At 39.1% G+C, this 15,401-nt stretch overlaps 1 protein-coding gene across 1 annotated transcript; it reads left to right on the top strand.

Annotated features, from left to right (window-relative positions):
• Nucleotides 1-421: 421 nt before the first annotated feature.
• C1H3orf38 (chromosome 1 C3orf38 homolog) lies at nt 422-12,023 on the top strand. Its single transcript, XM_090347762.1, has 3 exons — nt 422-704; nt 4,600-4,841; nt 7,224-12,023. Exons 1-3 carry the CDS (start codon nt 578-580, stop codon nt 7,893-7,895), a joined length of 1,041 nt encoding a protein of 346 aa, XP_090203888.1. The 5' UTR covers nt 422-577; the 3' UTR covers nt 7,896-12,023.
• The last annotated feature ends 3,378 nt before the right edge of the window (nt 12,024-15,401 follow it).

Below are 15,401 nucleotides of genomic sequence, written 5' to 3'. Positions count from 1 at the left end.
TAAGTGTAAGCAAGCAGTTATTTTAATCCACGTAATTTAAGAATATCGAACTATACCAGCTCACCTAACTCAGAAGGTGGCCACCGAGGACTTTTTCAAGCGCTCCCGGGAGCCCAGCCGGTGGGCGGGGAAGAGCCTCCTCCATTGGCCCGCCCCGCGGCATCTTGGGAGTTCGCTCCGCGGTCCAGTACTTCCGCCTTCCGCGCACATGCGCAGTATTCACTGAGCGCTCTTCGGGATAGAAGGGCTGCTGCTGTTGCTGCTGCTCCTCGATTCAGAGATTCCTTTGTGTAAACAGTTCTCCTGGGGAGCGTTTCAATTCGCTGTGTAGATTCGACACTGAAATGCTTTGCTTCCAGATTACCCCAGAACCACACGTCGACAGCGTCGAGTTTCCCCAGGGACCGCTTTTAGCTACCACTTCCGCCAGGAGTCTGGAATACCTCGGCGCTCCTCCGGCGGCGGAGAACGACTGGAAAGGCACTTCCGGTGTCTGTTGCCTAGGCGCCGGCCCGGCGGGCCTTCCGGGCGGCCTTATTGGCGTCGTCCCCTCGCTCCCCCCTCCTCGGGGGTCGAGATGTCGGGACTCAGCTGCTCGGAGATGGAGGGCTGTCGCAGCTTGCTGGGCCTATTGGACAACGAGGAGATCCAGGCCCTGTGCGACACCGTCACCAACCGCCTGGTGCAGCCTGCGGACCGCCAAGGTAAGGGCTGACTCCTCCTCCTCCGGCGGTCCTCTCCGAACCCCAGCTCGAGGGGCCGGGGCGTGGAAGTGGCAATGGGGATCCCGAGTCCGAGGATCCCCACGTTTTGTCTCCTGCCACGCTGGGCAGAACCCCGGGCGGTGCCAGTCACCGCCGCCGCTGGGACGGTTCTGGAACCCCGGTGCCGACCCTGGCCGCCCGGGCGCCCAGGGAAGGTGGGGGCGCTGACCGTGGCGCAGGTTCCAGGTTTTAGTCATTGAGTGTCAGGGGGAGGTGTGCTGGTTCGAAGATCCCGAGGGCGTCAATAATCATTTTACCCTGATTTTTTTTTTTTTGCCTTCATTCCCTGTGTTGATGAAGTAAAGAGGAAGAAGTCAGTCCTCTAAGGTCTCGGAGTCAACTTGCCCATTAAGTCCCCGCCCAAGTCCCCACTGCTTTACAAACAAATCTGTCAAATTTCTATTTCTCGATACAGATTCCAACAGCCTCACACTCTTTCCGGAAAGGAGACTCTCACCCAATTCCTGCCCATGTGACACCTCCTTCTCAGAACTGACTCCCTTTCTTTCCCCGTCTTCCCCGAATGTCACCCCTGTGTCTACTCCCTAAAATTTTTGTTTTCAGTTCCTCCCACACCGGCCCGCTGCTGCCGCCTCCATTCCCACTTGGAGCACCCCTGCAGGTCTTGTTGCCCATTACATCCTTGAGCCCATTTAGGTTGCTCGCCTCTCATTTCTAACAAGATGCTGCTCAGTGGTTTTCAAGCTTGGGCGCCTGAGGAACTCAGACACTTATTTCTCAAGTCTCCTAGTTAAAAACTGCCGCTTTAATTTAAGAAGGAAGCAAAAAAAAAAAAAAAAAAAAAAAAAAGAGCAAAAACAAAAACACTTCTGCTGGGCTCTAGTGGCTCAGGCCTTGTACTCCTAGTTACTCAGAAGGCTGAGATATGAGGTTCAGGTTCGAAGCCAGCAGGGGCTGGAAAGTCCATGAGACTCTTCAGTTTAACCACCAGAAATATGGAAGTGGCACTGTGACTAGCCTTGAGCAGAAGAGCTCACGGACAGTGCCCAGACTCTGAGTTCAAACCCCACGACAAAAAAAAAGAAAAAATGGGTACCAAGACATGTGAAAGGGTATCAGTGTATGTGAATTAATGCACCTTCTATCTGGCAAATATCATGTAACCCTTTTATTAATTACAATAAAAAATATTTAAAAAAAAAGAAAAAAAGGAAAAACCGAAAAACAAAAAACATTTTTTTGGAAGCCAAGATTTTTCCAACATGATTTTGGTGTTCCAGAACTTGGCTAATTTTAGAGTCGAATACACATTAGAGGAAAGTAGATTTCAAGTCATTTGTAGCATTTTATGTTGAACATTAATGGGAGACGTTCCTATAAGTTTTGGGTTGGGAGGGATGGAGAAGAATAGTTTGATCAAGATGCTTTATACATATAAACTGATGTGTTGAATGGCAACCACCCTTTTGTACAACTACTCATGAAAATAATTTAAAAAGAAACTCAGACTGAAAATGATTTTAGGCTCATGTTATCCCCCCCCCCCCTTTTTTGTGGGTCATGAGGCTTGAACTCGGCTTGGGCACTGTCCCTGAGCTCTTCAGCTCAAGGCTACCACACTACCCCTGGGTCTGGGCGTTGGCCCTGAGCTCTTCCGAAGGCTACCTCCCTAGGCTTGAGCCAACCCTCACTTCCTGTTTTCTAAAGATTAATTGGAGATAAGAGTCTCAGGTCCTTTGTGTCTGGGCTGGCTTTGAACCTTGATCATCAGATCTCAGCCTCCTGAGTAGCTAGGATTACAGGCCAGAGCTACCATGCCCAGTGTGCTAATGGACTTCTCACATATCTGTGTTTTTTCATGCTAATTGCCCTTCTTAAAATCATGGCCAGTGTAAATATAAAAGCATAATAGGTAAAAATGCTGGATTATTTGTAGTGAGTCCAAGCACATAATGAGAACACTTTCCAATACAAAATTTGTTTAAAATTTTTAAGGAGACATTTTTCAGGGGAAAAAAAGACATTTAAAAAGACAAGCTCTTTAAAAAGCAATAAAGGGAAAAGCTAGTGTGTTTCTCTTGCTACCAGTTCCCATGTTGGCAATCACATAACTTTTGACAACTAATGGGTAGAGCTACCAACCTGAAAAACAAGTTTGACCTTACCTCCTGTAGTGAAGACCAAGACTTGGGTTAGTTTTGCTTTGCTATGACTTAAGAGGAAGTCTTACTCTATCTTATGGTTTCTAAGAGCTCAGTCTGTAGATGCTGGGGCAGACAATCAGGACTGCAGAAACTCTGGGAGAGCTTCTCATAATGGGAATCAGAGGGAGCATAGGAATGAATAAGTTTTAAAGCTGACCAGAACACATTTCCAATGACCTACTTCTCCCAACTAGACAACATCTCTCTCTTTCTAATAGCATTCCCAGCTTGAGGACCACAGCATCATAATTGAACCTGTGGGGATCTTTGCACACCCCAAGTGGTTTTATTTAAAAAGATAGTCTGAATGACTAGTTCTGGAGAAGGCACAAAATTCTGCATTACTCATAAGCTCTCAAGGGATGCTCCTCCTACTAATTTCCCTGTGCACAAGGGAATCAGTATTAGTAATAGGAGAGGCACAATATGTGTATATATCTATATCTATATCTATATATATGTGTGTGTTTATAAACACACACATACACATATAAATGGATTGAATTTATAAAACATTTGTTTTTCTTGGTGCCAGACCTGGGTCTTAACTTCATGGCCTGGCTGCTGTCCCTAATCATTTTTTGTTCAAGGCCAGCACTTGAGCCCCTGCATCACTTCCAGAATTTTGGGGCAATTAATTGGAAATAAGAGTTTCTAGGCTTTTCTGCCTTGACTGGCTTTGAACTACAATACTCAGAAGCCTCCTGAGTATCTAGGGATTATAGGCATGAGCCATGAGCACCTGGCTGTGAAGCATTTTTTTAAAACCATAGTACACATATTGTTAAGGATACATACTTATGCTGCTCAGTATAAAAAAAAATAACCATCTAGGATAGTAGTTGCTCTGTGATGTAGGTAAAGAAACTAGCCCTAAGTGAATGGGAGCCTCAAAGATACTAGTAATAATTTGTATCTTAAAATCTTTAAGAGGTATGCTTATAACCGTACTTTCACTGCCATTTTGTAGACATCAGAATATGTTTATTGATTTATGTTTTATACTCTTTTTGTGCCAATATTGAGTTTGAGTTTAGGGCTTTAAGCTTGCCTAGTTTTGAATGCTTAAATGCTTTATTTTCTTCAGTTTTATTATATGTAAAATAAAGAGATTGGAATGGCATTCCATCTAAAAATGCTGTGTTTTCATGATTTTTAGAGGTGTATGACGTTAGATCTGTGGGCCTTAGTAGAAAAAATTTTCTGGTTCATATTTTTAAATAATTCTTATAAAAAACATGCTAGAATCTTATGATTTTTGTAAAAGTGAAAAAAAAGTCCTTTTTTTTTTTCAAGCAACAAGTGAAAAGCATAAAAGATCTTAAAAGGAAAACCTGACAACCCACTTCCTGTTTTTAAATATAATAAGTTAGACAGTCTTTTTTTTTTTTTTTTGCCAGTCCTGGGCTTGAGTTCAGGGCCTGAGGACTGTCCTTAGATTTTCTGAAGGCTAGAGCTCTACCACTTGAGCCTCAGCACCACTGTCTATGTGGTACCAAGGAATCGAACCACGGTCTTCATTGCGTGCTAGGCAAACACTCTACCACTAAGCCAAACTTCCAGCCCACCTTAGACAATCTTAAACGCTGTTCAATGGAACTTATGCTGATACTTGACAAATTTTTAAGGGCCTTATGATGTTATATTAATCATTGTAATTTTCTTCTTAGATGCTATTCGTGCAATACTAGTGTATAGTCAAAGTGTAGAAGAACTTCTGAAGCGTAGAAAAGTCCATCGAGAAGTCATTTTTAAGTACTTGGCAACACAGGGGCTTATTGTATCCCCAGCTACTGAAAAACACAATCTTATTCAGCATGCAAAGGATTACTGGAAAAGACAATCACAACCAAAACTGAAGGAAGCACCAGAATCAGTTACAAAGACAGAGGATCTCCAACTCTTTCAACAGGTAAATTAGAATCTTTGTAGTGGTAGACTGAACCTTTGATCTGTCGGTTACCACAAATACTATAGATCTAAGGGTACATGGTTTAAAATTTTTTCAAGTTTATTGCTACTTGATGTTTTTGTATCCTACGGAAAGACCAATAAAACAAGAGAGAAAAGATTTCTGACCCTCAGTGATGTGTATATAATATTTTATAATATAATACTTTATTTATAATGAAATGTTTTCTTCCCTGATCAAGTAAGGACTGTTGGCTTTTTATATAGTAAACTATAAGATTATTTATTTATACCAGTACCATTCTTAGAATTGAGAGCCTCATGCTTACTCAACTTTTTTGGCTAGTACTCTTACCACTTGAGGCACTCACCCAATCCAACCTTTTGCTGATTAATTAGAGATGGAATTCTTTGGGGCTGGCTTTGAACTAGCCTCTTGAGTAGTTAGGATAAAAGGTATGAGTCACTGGCACATTTAGAATATAACTTTTTTCTTTTTCACTTTAAAACAAGCTAGTGTAAAGTCTTTGTCTCACTCTCTCCAGCTCTCTCCCTGTCTGTCTATCTCTCTGTTTCTTTTTGTGCAGATCCTGGGGCTCAAGGACTGCGTACTGTCCCTGAATTCCTTCGCTAGCACTTACCACTTAAGCCACAGCTTTACTTTCTGCTTTCTTGTGGCTTAATTGGAGATAAGAGTCTCTGGAACTTTCTTGCCTAGGGTTGGCTTTGAATCATGATCTTCTATCAGAGCCTCCCACTAGGATTACAGTCATGAGCCACCAGCCTTGGCTCTCTTTTCTCAGTTTTTACAACTTTTTTTTAGTATCAGTGCAACAATTTTATTTAAAAAAGTATTTAAATAGAAAAAAATCATGTGGTAATTTTTTCCAGTCTTATTGACTGTTCATACTTCTTTGTATATCCAATATACATTTTTAGATAGTGAATGAATATTTAAATGTTGAATTGCTTGAAATCTAGGTAATTAGGATCTTCTAAAGATTTTTTTAAAAATAAAGTGCTAAGAAGAAAATTAATTTGAGACTGTACAGATGTTACTTCAAGTTAATGTCTTTCATATACTAGGTGAACTCGGGCAAATAATTATTTGACATTTCTGAGGCTTATTTCCTTCATCTGGTAAATGATTGTAATTGGCCAAGGGGGTTATAGCATAGAAATAGAATATACCATGAATGAAATCTGTGGGTTCAGCAGCTGTATTATAGGCTTATTATTATCATAGAAGGAAGTATGCTTAAGTGCAGTGCGCTGACATATTCAATATAAGCTCTTATTATTTAAATGTGATATGTGTTCTGTAATATGTAGGTCACTGATAGGTATGGTTTTGTAGTGACAGTCTCTTTGAAAAAAGAGAAACAAGAGTATAAAATCCATCCTTGTCATAGAAAATGACAATATATTTTAGGCAAGGTAAAAATTCTATCAACTTCATTGGAATTTAGTTTGAATCAGATAATATGTTTGAAATATAGTGTTTGTAAACTTTTAACAGATAGAATGTGTATGGTTTTGCAACCACAATAAACTTACACAAATGATTCCTTCATTTCTGTTTTATTCCTGCTTTTTCGTGGTGGTGGTGGTGGTGGTGGTGGTCATGGGGCTTGAACTCTGGGCCTGGACACTGGCCCTAAGCTCTTCATCTCTGGTCCTTTGAGGCATAGTCTCACTTCCTGTTTTCTAGTGGTTAATTGGAGATAAGAGTCTCACCATCTTAAGTACCTGGGGTGGCTTTGAACCAGGCTGGCTTTGAGCTGTGATGGTCAGATCTCACCCTCCTGCCTGAGTAGCTATGATTACAGCCATGAACCATCAAGCCTGGCTTTATACCTGTATATTTCAACTTTGGTGGGTCCATACATATGCCTGTAATCACAGCTCTTGAAAAGCTGAGACTGGAGAATTATGAGTTTAAGGCCAGTCTGGGCTAAGTAATGATACTCTATATCAGGGGAAAAAATGTCACAGACCTAAGAGGGTAGCTCCGCAGTAGCATATGCAAGGCCCTGGGTTTAGACAATAGAAGAAAAAGAGAGTTGACCAGTCTAGTCTACTCTTGGGCTCAAGTGAACTTGGTTTAGCCTCCTGAATAACTGTGACTGAAGGAATCAATTCACCTACCTAGCAGCTAAACTTAGGTAGCTAGATTGTGAGCCGTATAACATGAAGGATTCTAAACTAAAGTGATTTTCCTTTTCCTATGCCTAATCAATTCAGTAGTTCAAGTTCACAGGTATTTTGATTCCCCTTTCTGTAATTTGTACATTAAAACTTGTACATGCAACCAGGTAGACAGGAAAGTAGAAAAGTAGATTTTAGTTAAGTCTGAGCTTTATTTTTTATTTGGTTTTATTAGCAGGGAAAAGAAGATAAAAAAGCTGAGAAAGTCGATTTTCGCCGCCTTGGAGAAGAATTCTGTCATTGGTTTTTTGAACTTCTTAATTCTCAGAATCCTTTCCTGGGACCACCTCAAGATGAATGGGGGCCACAGCACTTCTGGCATGATGTAAAGCTTAGGTTTTATTACAACACCTCAGAACAAAATGTGGTAGACTACCATGGAGCAGAACTTGTGAGCCTTCGTTTGCTGTCACTAGTAAAAGAAGAATTCCTTTTTCTCAGTCCCAACCTCGATTCTCGTGGACTGAAGTGTGCTTCTTCACCCCATGGGTTAGTTATGATTGGAGTTGCAGGGACTGTCCACCGAGGAAACAATTGTTTGGGCATTTTTGAACAAATTTTTGGACTTATCCGGTGCCCTTTTGTGGAAAATACTTGGAAAATCAAATTTATCAACCTAAGAATTGTCGGGAACAGTTCTCTTGCTCCTGGAACAGTACTGGAACCAGCAATTGCTTTTCAACAGAGTGATCTGGAAGCCTTTTATAATGTAATTTCTCTGTGTGGTAACAATGAAGGAAGCGTTAATGTAAGGCAGCCTTTAGATAGTGGGACTAGAGACCAGGCTTTGGGTGGTGGAAATGATGCATTATTGAGTAGAAGAGAAATGAATTTTCCTACCCTGTAAAGCACTGAACACTCACTGTATATCACCTTAGCAAATCTCTCCAGGACCTCTTTCAAGTGCTACATCAGTAATCTTTTGATTTCAGATGTAAGGAATGATAGTTGAAATGCCTTTCTGTTTTGCCATGTTATATGAATACTTGCTTATTTCTATCTAAGTTACATAAATGTTTTGAGAACTTAATTGCAGTTCATCTAATAAATCCCACTTTAGATGTTGTAGATAACTGTGTGCCTTACAAATCAGGTAATATTTTCATTTTACTTAGTGAATATTATCTGTAATTTCCATATGGAAAACAATTGACAGTGTTAAAATCTTATAGAGTACTTTACAAACACATCTCTTGATGATAGTATTTAAGAGATAAAAGAACTTAAAAATATCTTAGAGATGTTAAATGTAAACCCAATGTTTTTATTTTAGAAAATTCTGTTTACACTGTTAAGTCCAAAACTTCACAGGGAGAGAAAAATTTACTGCCTCTTTAAATATTTGAAAACCATTTTTCAATTTTCTGCTTTAGTCCAAACAATTATCTCATAATCTTCAATATATTGGCAATAATAAAGTAAGACACAACTTAATCTTACCTACATTTTAGCTAACAGTTTTATAGAGAATTTTTATTGTAACATCAGAAAAAAGGAAATACACTTTTGAAAATTTAAAAGTACATACAATTTGTAGTTTTATTCTTCTCTTGACTGATTTGGCAGAAATTATTCTCCTACTCAAGAAGCAAGATAAAACCAAAAACCAAACTTAGCATACACATATCTTCTCTGTGTACATGTACCCTACATCCTTACTAAAATCTTTCTTGAAGTTTTTCACCTCTAATTTATGTTACTAAGTTTTAGATACAATATTCAGTTGCCAGATTAATTACATAGCTGCATCGATTTAATTATAAATTTCAGGTTTTTTTGTTTTTGTTTTTGCCAGTCCTTGGGCTTGAACTCAGGGCCTGAGCACTGTCCTTGGGCTTTCTCAAGGCTAGCATTCTGTCACTTGAGCCACAGTACCACTTCCAGCTTTTTCTGAAGAATCAAACCTGGGTCTTTGTGCATGCTAGGCAAGCACTCTACCACTAGGCCAAACTCCCAGCCCAAATGTCAGTTTTTAAAAGAGCCATTTGAACAAAAATTGAACTTGAAAATGTGATGGTATATTGTACGTATTATGTTTTACTTTTAAATTTACTTGTGATCAGCTGGGATAGATATTGGAAGCATAAGAAAATATTCATACTTTTTTTAATGGCATACCTTTTTTGCCATAAATGGATATAAACTAAAATAAGAACTTAATAAAGGAGGGAAATTCCTTTTTTGTGTGTGAGAGTACTGCATGGTTTAGATTTGATTAACAGTTTTCTTGCCTTTAGGTAAACTTGTATGTATTTAACCCAGTAAAGCAAATTTGATTTTTTTATTTACATTATCAGTACAATTAGATAAAAAGAAGATAGCAGTTAACCTGGAATATTGGAGTATGATCCCAGCTACCTGGGGTAGTGGCAGGAAATGTTGGTTCAGTGCCAGAACCTGTCAAAAAGATATTGAGGTCTCGTCTACCAACAAGCTGGACATGGTGGTACATATCTGTATCCCAACTGTATAGGAGTCAGAGGTAGGAAGATTGAGCTCTGAAGCTCTTGGTAAGATCCTAAAACTATCCAGAAAGTAACTAGAGCAGGAAAATGTCCTGGGTTTGTGGCTTAGTCCAATCTTCCAGGAAATTGAAGCTTTGAGTGAAAACCTCAGGATAGCCAAAAGAAGGAAAAGAAGAATGTGCAATTTACATAATCCTCATACTTTCATAGGGTAGACAAGTCATATGAGTCTATCAGAGCTTTGTGTGGCTTTTGAAAACTTCATCTTTATTTAGGTTTCAGTACAATTAGAAAACAAAATAGAAAAATACTCTTAAGAGAAAAAATTAAGAACCTTTCTTTTCTTTGCTGTTGATATAGAGTATTGTAGAGCTAGTACTATCAGTGCTCCTTCCAACTATCTTCATTCTTGAGTTTTTGAATTTATGGACAGCCTGCATAAGGCTAAAACTTCTACATGTAGTTTTAATCAATGTATCAGAAATCTTCTCGATAGACCAGGAATTTGAGACTACTCCATTTCCTGTGAAGCTCTGCATCCTCATGTTAAATAAATGAACAAAAGTAGCTTACCTACTGAAAAGAAAATTTATGTTTGTGTTTTTTTCTGTGGTATTTTAGTTACATAGTCTGAATGGTATATGTGGATGTACAGAAGTTTAGACCCATCCTCCCCCTATAAAACTCATTTGGGAGCAAAACTATAAATGACCTACACTCCAGATCAATGAGATATTGAGAGCCCTAAGTATACCTTAAAAAAAACTAAAGGAAAGATATGAAGAACGTTTATTTAAAGGAATATGGCAGGAAGAACTGAAATCTGTACATGAGGCTTAGAGGTTGATTTAACCCTTGAGAATGATCAAAGCAAAGTGCAAAGACAGCCCTACTGCTGTTCCACAAGTGTGTTTATGTTAGGGAATGTCGGGATTTGTAGCTTTAGGTCTCATTTTATACCAAACTGGCATTAGGAAAGTGTATCAGGTAGCAAAGAGGAAAATAACACTGTATATGTAATGTATGATAATAGGGTGATCTAACTATTATCTTCTGGATTTTTATTCTAGGTTAATTTTCTATCTTGTCTAGGTATCTTGTTATAAATGATAGTTACATTAATATGTTGGTATCTAAATGCCAGATTACACAATGTATGTGTTAAAACTTAACTAGAAAAATCCATCTCTATTAAATCAATTTTAAGGGACAAATATAATGGTAAATCAGAAAAATAAGTGTTTGGAAAGGCAATATGTTTTCACTAAAAGAATGCTTAAGCATGGTGGCTCACGCCTATAATCCTAGCTACTCAGGAGGCTGAGATCTGAGGATCCTGGTTCAAAGCCAACCTGGGCACTAAAGACTATAAGAATTTTATCTCCGATTAATCATTACGAAATGGGAATTGGGTCTGAGGCTCAAGGGCAATAGCCTTGAGCTGAGGAGCTCAGGGATAATGCACAGGTCCAGGGTTAGGGTGGTAGCCTTGAGCTAAAGAGCTCAGGGACAGTGCCCAGGCTGAGTTCAAGCCTCATGACCCCCCCCCCCACCACAACCATATACACAACACACACAAAAAGAAAGCAAAAGAATGCTTAATGTCATTAAGAAATTACAGAATTCAGCCTGACATTGTCATCTGTAATCCAAACTATTCAGGAGACTAGAGATGTAATGATTGTGCTTTGAAGCCAGCAATAAATTAATTAAAAAATACCAGAAAAGGATATAAATTCTTTTTTTTTGTTTGATTAGGGTTTTTTTTTTGGTTTGTGTTTTTTTTGCCATGAATAAGTGAGATTTGTAAATTTTTTCATACATTTTTTATTGTAATTAATAGAAGGGTTACATTATATTTGCCGGATAGAAGGTACATTAATTCACGTACATTGATACCCTTTCTCATGTCTTGGTCCCCGTTTCCCTCCCCCACACCCCCACCCCTCATCTTGTTTTCCCCCCTTCCCTATCCAATTTCAAATAACCAAATACAAATATATCCAATATATCAGATAACAAAGTGAGATACTGTAACAATATGAGATAATCAAGGGATAGCAAAATTGATGACAACATAGTATATTAAGGACAACAGTTACTCATATGAATTTTGTTTCTATATCCTAGAGGTCCTTTCATTTAGCGTCATACTTTATGGCCTTATGTATCTAGGTTTTGTTCTACTGTAAATCTTTGCTAGTAGAACCCAAGGTTTCTACTGATTATGACAAATGAGAGAAACCATTGAGCCTATCTTCCTTTGAGTCTGGCTTACTTCACTTAATATGATTTTTTTCTAACTCATTCCATTTCCTAACACATGGGGCAATGTCATTCTTTCTGACAGCAGCATAGAATTCCATTGTGTACAAATACCACATCTTGTTGATACACTCATCAACTGAGGGACATCTGGGTTGGTTCCATATCTTTACTATGGTAAATATTGCTGCAATGAACATCATTGTGCTAGTGGATTTAGTCTGATTTTGTTTCTGGACAATTGGGTAAATGCCTAGTAGTGGAATTGCTGGGTCATAGGGGAACTCTATGTTCAGTCTTTTGAGGAACTGCCATACTGCTTTCCATAGTGGTTGAACAAGTTTGCACTCCCACCAGCAGTGTAGTAGTGATCCCTCCTGGCCACATCCCCTCCAGCATCTGTTGTTACTAGTTTTCTTGATCCTGGCCATTCTAACTGGAGTGAGGTGGAATCTTAGAGTTGTTTTGATTTGCATTTCTTTTATGACCAGAGATGTTGAGCATTTCTTCATGTGTCTATAGGCCATTTTTGTTTCTTCAGAGAAGACTCTAAGTCTTTGGCCCATTTTTTAATGGGATGGTTGTTTCCTTGGTGATTAGTTTTGGAGTGATTCAATTTTTTAAGCTGTTGATATATTTTAGATATGAGGCCTTTATCCATTGTGTGGTTGGTGAAGATCTTCTCCCATTAATTAATTTACTAGCTATGTCCTTTGCCATACAAAAGCTCTGCAGTTTAATGCAGTCCCACTTACGCAGCCTTTCTCTGATTTGTTGTGATTCTTGGTCCTTATTAAGGAAGTTTCGACCTGTGCCAAGGAGGCCTAGTGAATCTCCTATTTCTTCTTGTAAAGTTTTCAGTGTGTCAGCTTTTACCTCCAGGTCTTTGATCCATTTGGAGTTAATTCTAGTGCAGGGTGACAAAGAAGGATCCAACTTTAGTTTTCTGCAGGTGCTTATCCAGTTCTGCCAGCCCACTTGTTGAAGAGGCTGTCTGTTGCTCCTCTCCTGGGCAGCAACATGGGAACGGGGAGGGACACACAGAGCCAGCCTGTATTCCTCCGGGAGCTGAGCGAGATGGTAAGTGTCAAATGACCCAGCCCTCCCCCAATCACCGGGGAAGAAAAAACCAGGCTGAGTCAGAAGCAGTGTTAACCATGAAAGCACATCAGATCTCTCTGCTGATCTCTGCTGATCTCTTGTTCTCTGAGGCTCTCAGATGCTCTCATCCCTTTATTGCGTCAGACAATTAGTTATATACTGTTAGGGTAGGAGAAGGTGGGCACTGGGAAGCTAGCCAATAGGAAGAGGGCCTCTGTGCTACCACTAAGGGTCTGGGTGGGGCTTTCAGGTACAGGGCAGGACAGGTGCTGGAAAGCGCGCCAAGACTTGAGCTGCTGCGAGACCCGCGAAACTGCGGGGGGTTCAATCGAGTCACATACACAGAGATGCCTTATGAGAGGTATGCAAAAGACCGAATGCCTGGTCTAAGCCCTTTAATTGCAGCTGAGCCAGAATCAGGCCTCAGAGATGGAGGTCAGGCCCCAACAGCTGTCTTTCTTCCATTCTATTTTTTTGGCTCCCTTGTCAAAGATTAGGTGGCCATAGGTCTGTGGTTTAATATCTGGGTCCTCAGTTCTATTCCATTGGTCTTCAAGCCTGTTCTTGTGCCAGTAATTAGCTGTTTTGATGATTATAGCTCTGTAATAGAGTCTAAAGTTTGGTATTGAAATTCCTCCTGCACTGTTCTTTCTGCTAAGAAGTGTTTTTGCTGTACAGGGTCTTTTATTATTCCATATGAAATTTTGGATTACCTCTTCTATTTCTTTAATGAATAGCATTGAAATATTGATGGGTATTGCATTGAATTTGTAGATAGCATAAATTGGCAAGATTGTCATTAAAAGAATTAAGAAAGCACCAAAACAGTTTGTCTTCTGCTCATTCTGAACCTAAATACTGCTTCTGTTCATTTGGTAAAAAGCATGTAACGTCTTACAGTAGAATGTGGAAATTTAGTGATATCTTGTGGTCCAAACTTTTCTGTTGGCTTCTTTTCCTTCTCCTCCACTTCTTTTGGGTGAGTGGAGATAGGAATCTCATGAACATTCCTGCCTGGCTAACTTTGAACTGTGATCCACTGAACTCAACCCTCCTGAGTGGCTATGATGACAGGCATGAGCCAGTGTTAATCAATCGTCAATGATTTTTGTAATCTCCCTAACTAAGTAGACTTTGCTTGTGGTATAGGAGGATCTAATTTATAATATCTAATAAGTAAATACATGTAATATTCATCATTGTTATAAATGTATTTTATAAACAAAATACAAATATGTTTTCATATATATGTATATATAAATATATATATGAACTTTTTATTTTCTTTTATTCATATATTTTTATTGTAATTAATAGAAGGGTTACATGATATTCGCCAGATGGAAGGTGCATTAATTCACATACATTGATACCCTTTCTCATGTCTTGGTCCCCATTTCCTTTCCCCACACTCCCACACCTCATCTTGTTTTCCCCTATCCTATTTCAAATAACCAAATACAAATATATCAGATAACAGAGTAAGATACTGTACAAGTATGAGATAACCAAGGGACAGCAAAAGAGATGACAGATAACATAGTACATTAAGGACAACAGTCACTCATTACATGGCTTTTGTTTCTATATCCTAGAGGTCTTTTAATTTAGCATCATACTATATGGCCTTAATTATCTAGGTTTTGCTCTATTGCAAATCTCTGCTAGAAGAGCCCAAGGTTTCTACTGATTATGACAAATGAGGGAAACAATTGAGCCTATCTTCCTTTGAGTCTGGCTTACTTCACTTAATATGATTTTTTCTAAGTCTTTCCATTTCCTAACAAATGGGGTGATGTCATTCTTTCTGACAGCAGCATAGAATTCCATTGTGTACAAATACCACATCTTGTTGATACATTCATCAACTGAGGGACATCTGGGTTGGTTCCATGTCTTTGCTATAGTAAATATTGCTGCAATGAACATCATTGTGCTAGTGGATTTAGTATGTCCTTGTTTCTGTACAATTGGGTAAATGCCTATCCTGAGTGTCACACTGTACATTGCTCGGTAACATACCTCTGGATTCTAACCTAAGAAAAGTTTGAAATATTAGTGCATGTTTTATTCAGCTTTGTGTCACTATAATAAAATACCTGACATGGGTTACTTAGGAAGAGATATTTCTTTTGGCTTACAATTTTGCAGGTTCAAGTCAAGACAGAGCAAATTGTTGGTTTGATTTTCTGTGGAGGGTAGCGCTTCACAGTGCGAGTGCCTGTAGGGTCAGGTGCACATATCCCGAGACGGAAAGGAGGGATGCTGGAACCATTTGGGGAATCCCACAATATCTTTCCAAGACAAATCCTAATGAACTGACTTCCCACTAAGCCCTACATCCTAAAAGTTTTATGTCCTTTGAGCAATGCACCCTGGGAACAAAGTCTTTAATGCAAAGTCCTTTGGAGAATACTATCTATATTCAAACCACAGTGGTATTGGTATAGAAAAAAGGAATTACTAGAATGTCAACAAACTTAGGTAGTCACCAAACATTTTTCAAATTTATTTGATTTGAA

The sequence above is a fragment of the Megascapheus bottae genome, chromosome 1 (assembly GCF_031878675.1).
Source record: "Megascapheus bottae isolate mThoBot1 chromosome 1, mThoBot2.hap1, whole genome shotgun sequence".
Taxonomy (NCBI): domain Eukaryota; kingdom Metazoa; phylum Chordata; class Mammalia; order Rodentia; family Geomyidae; genus Megascapheus; species Megascapheus bottae.
Note: the sequence above shows the minus strand (reverse complement) of the source record. Positions and strands in the feature narration are given on the sequence as shown.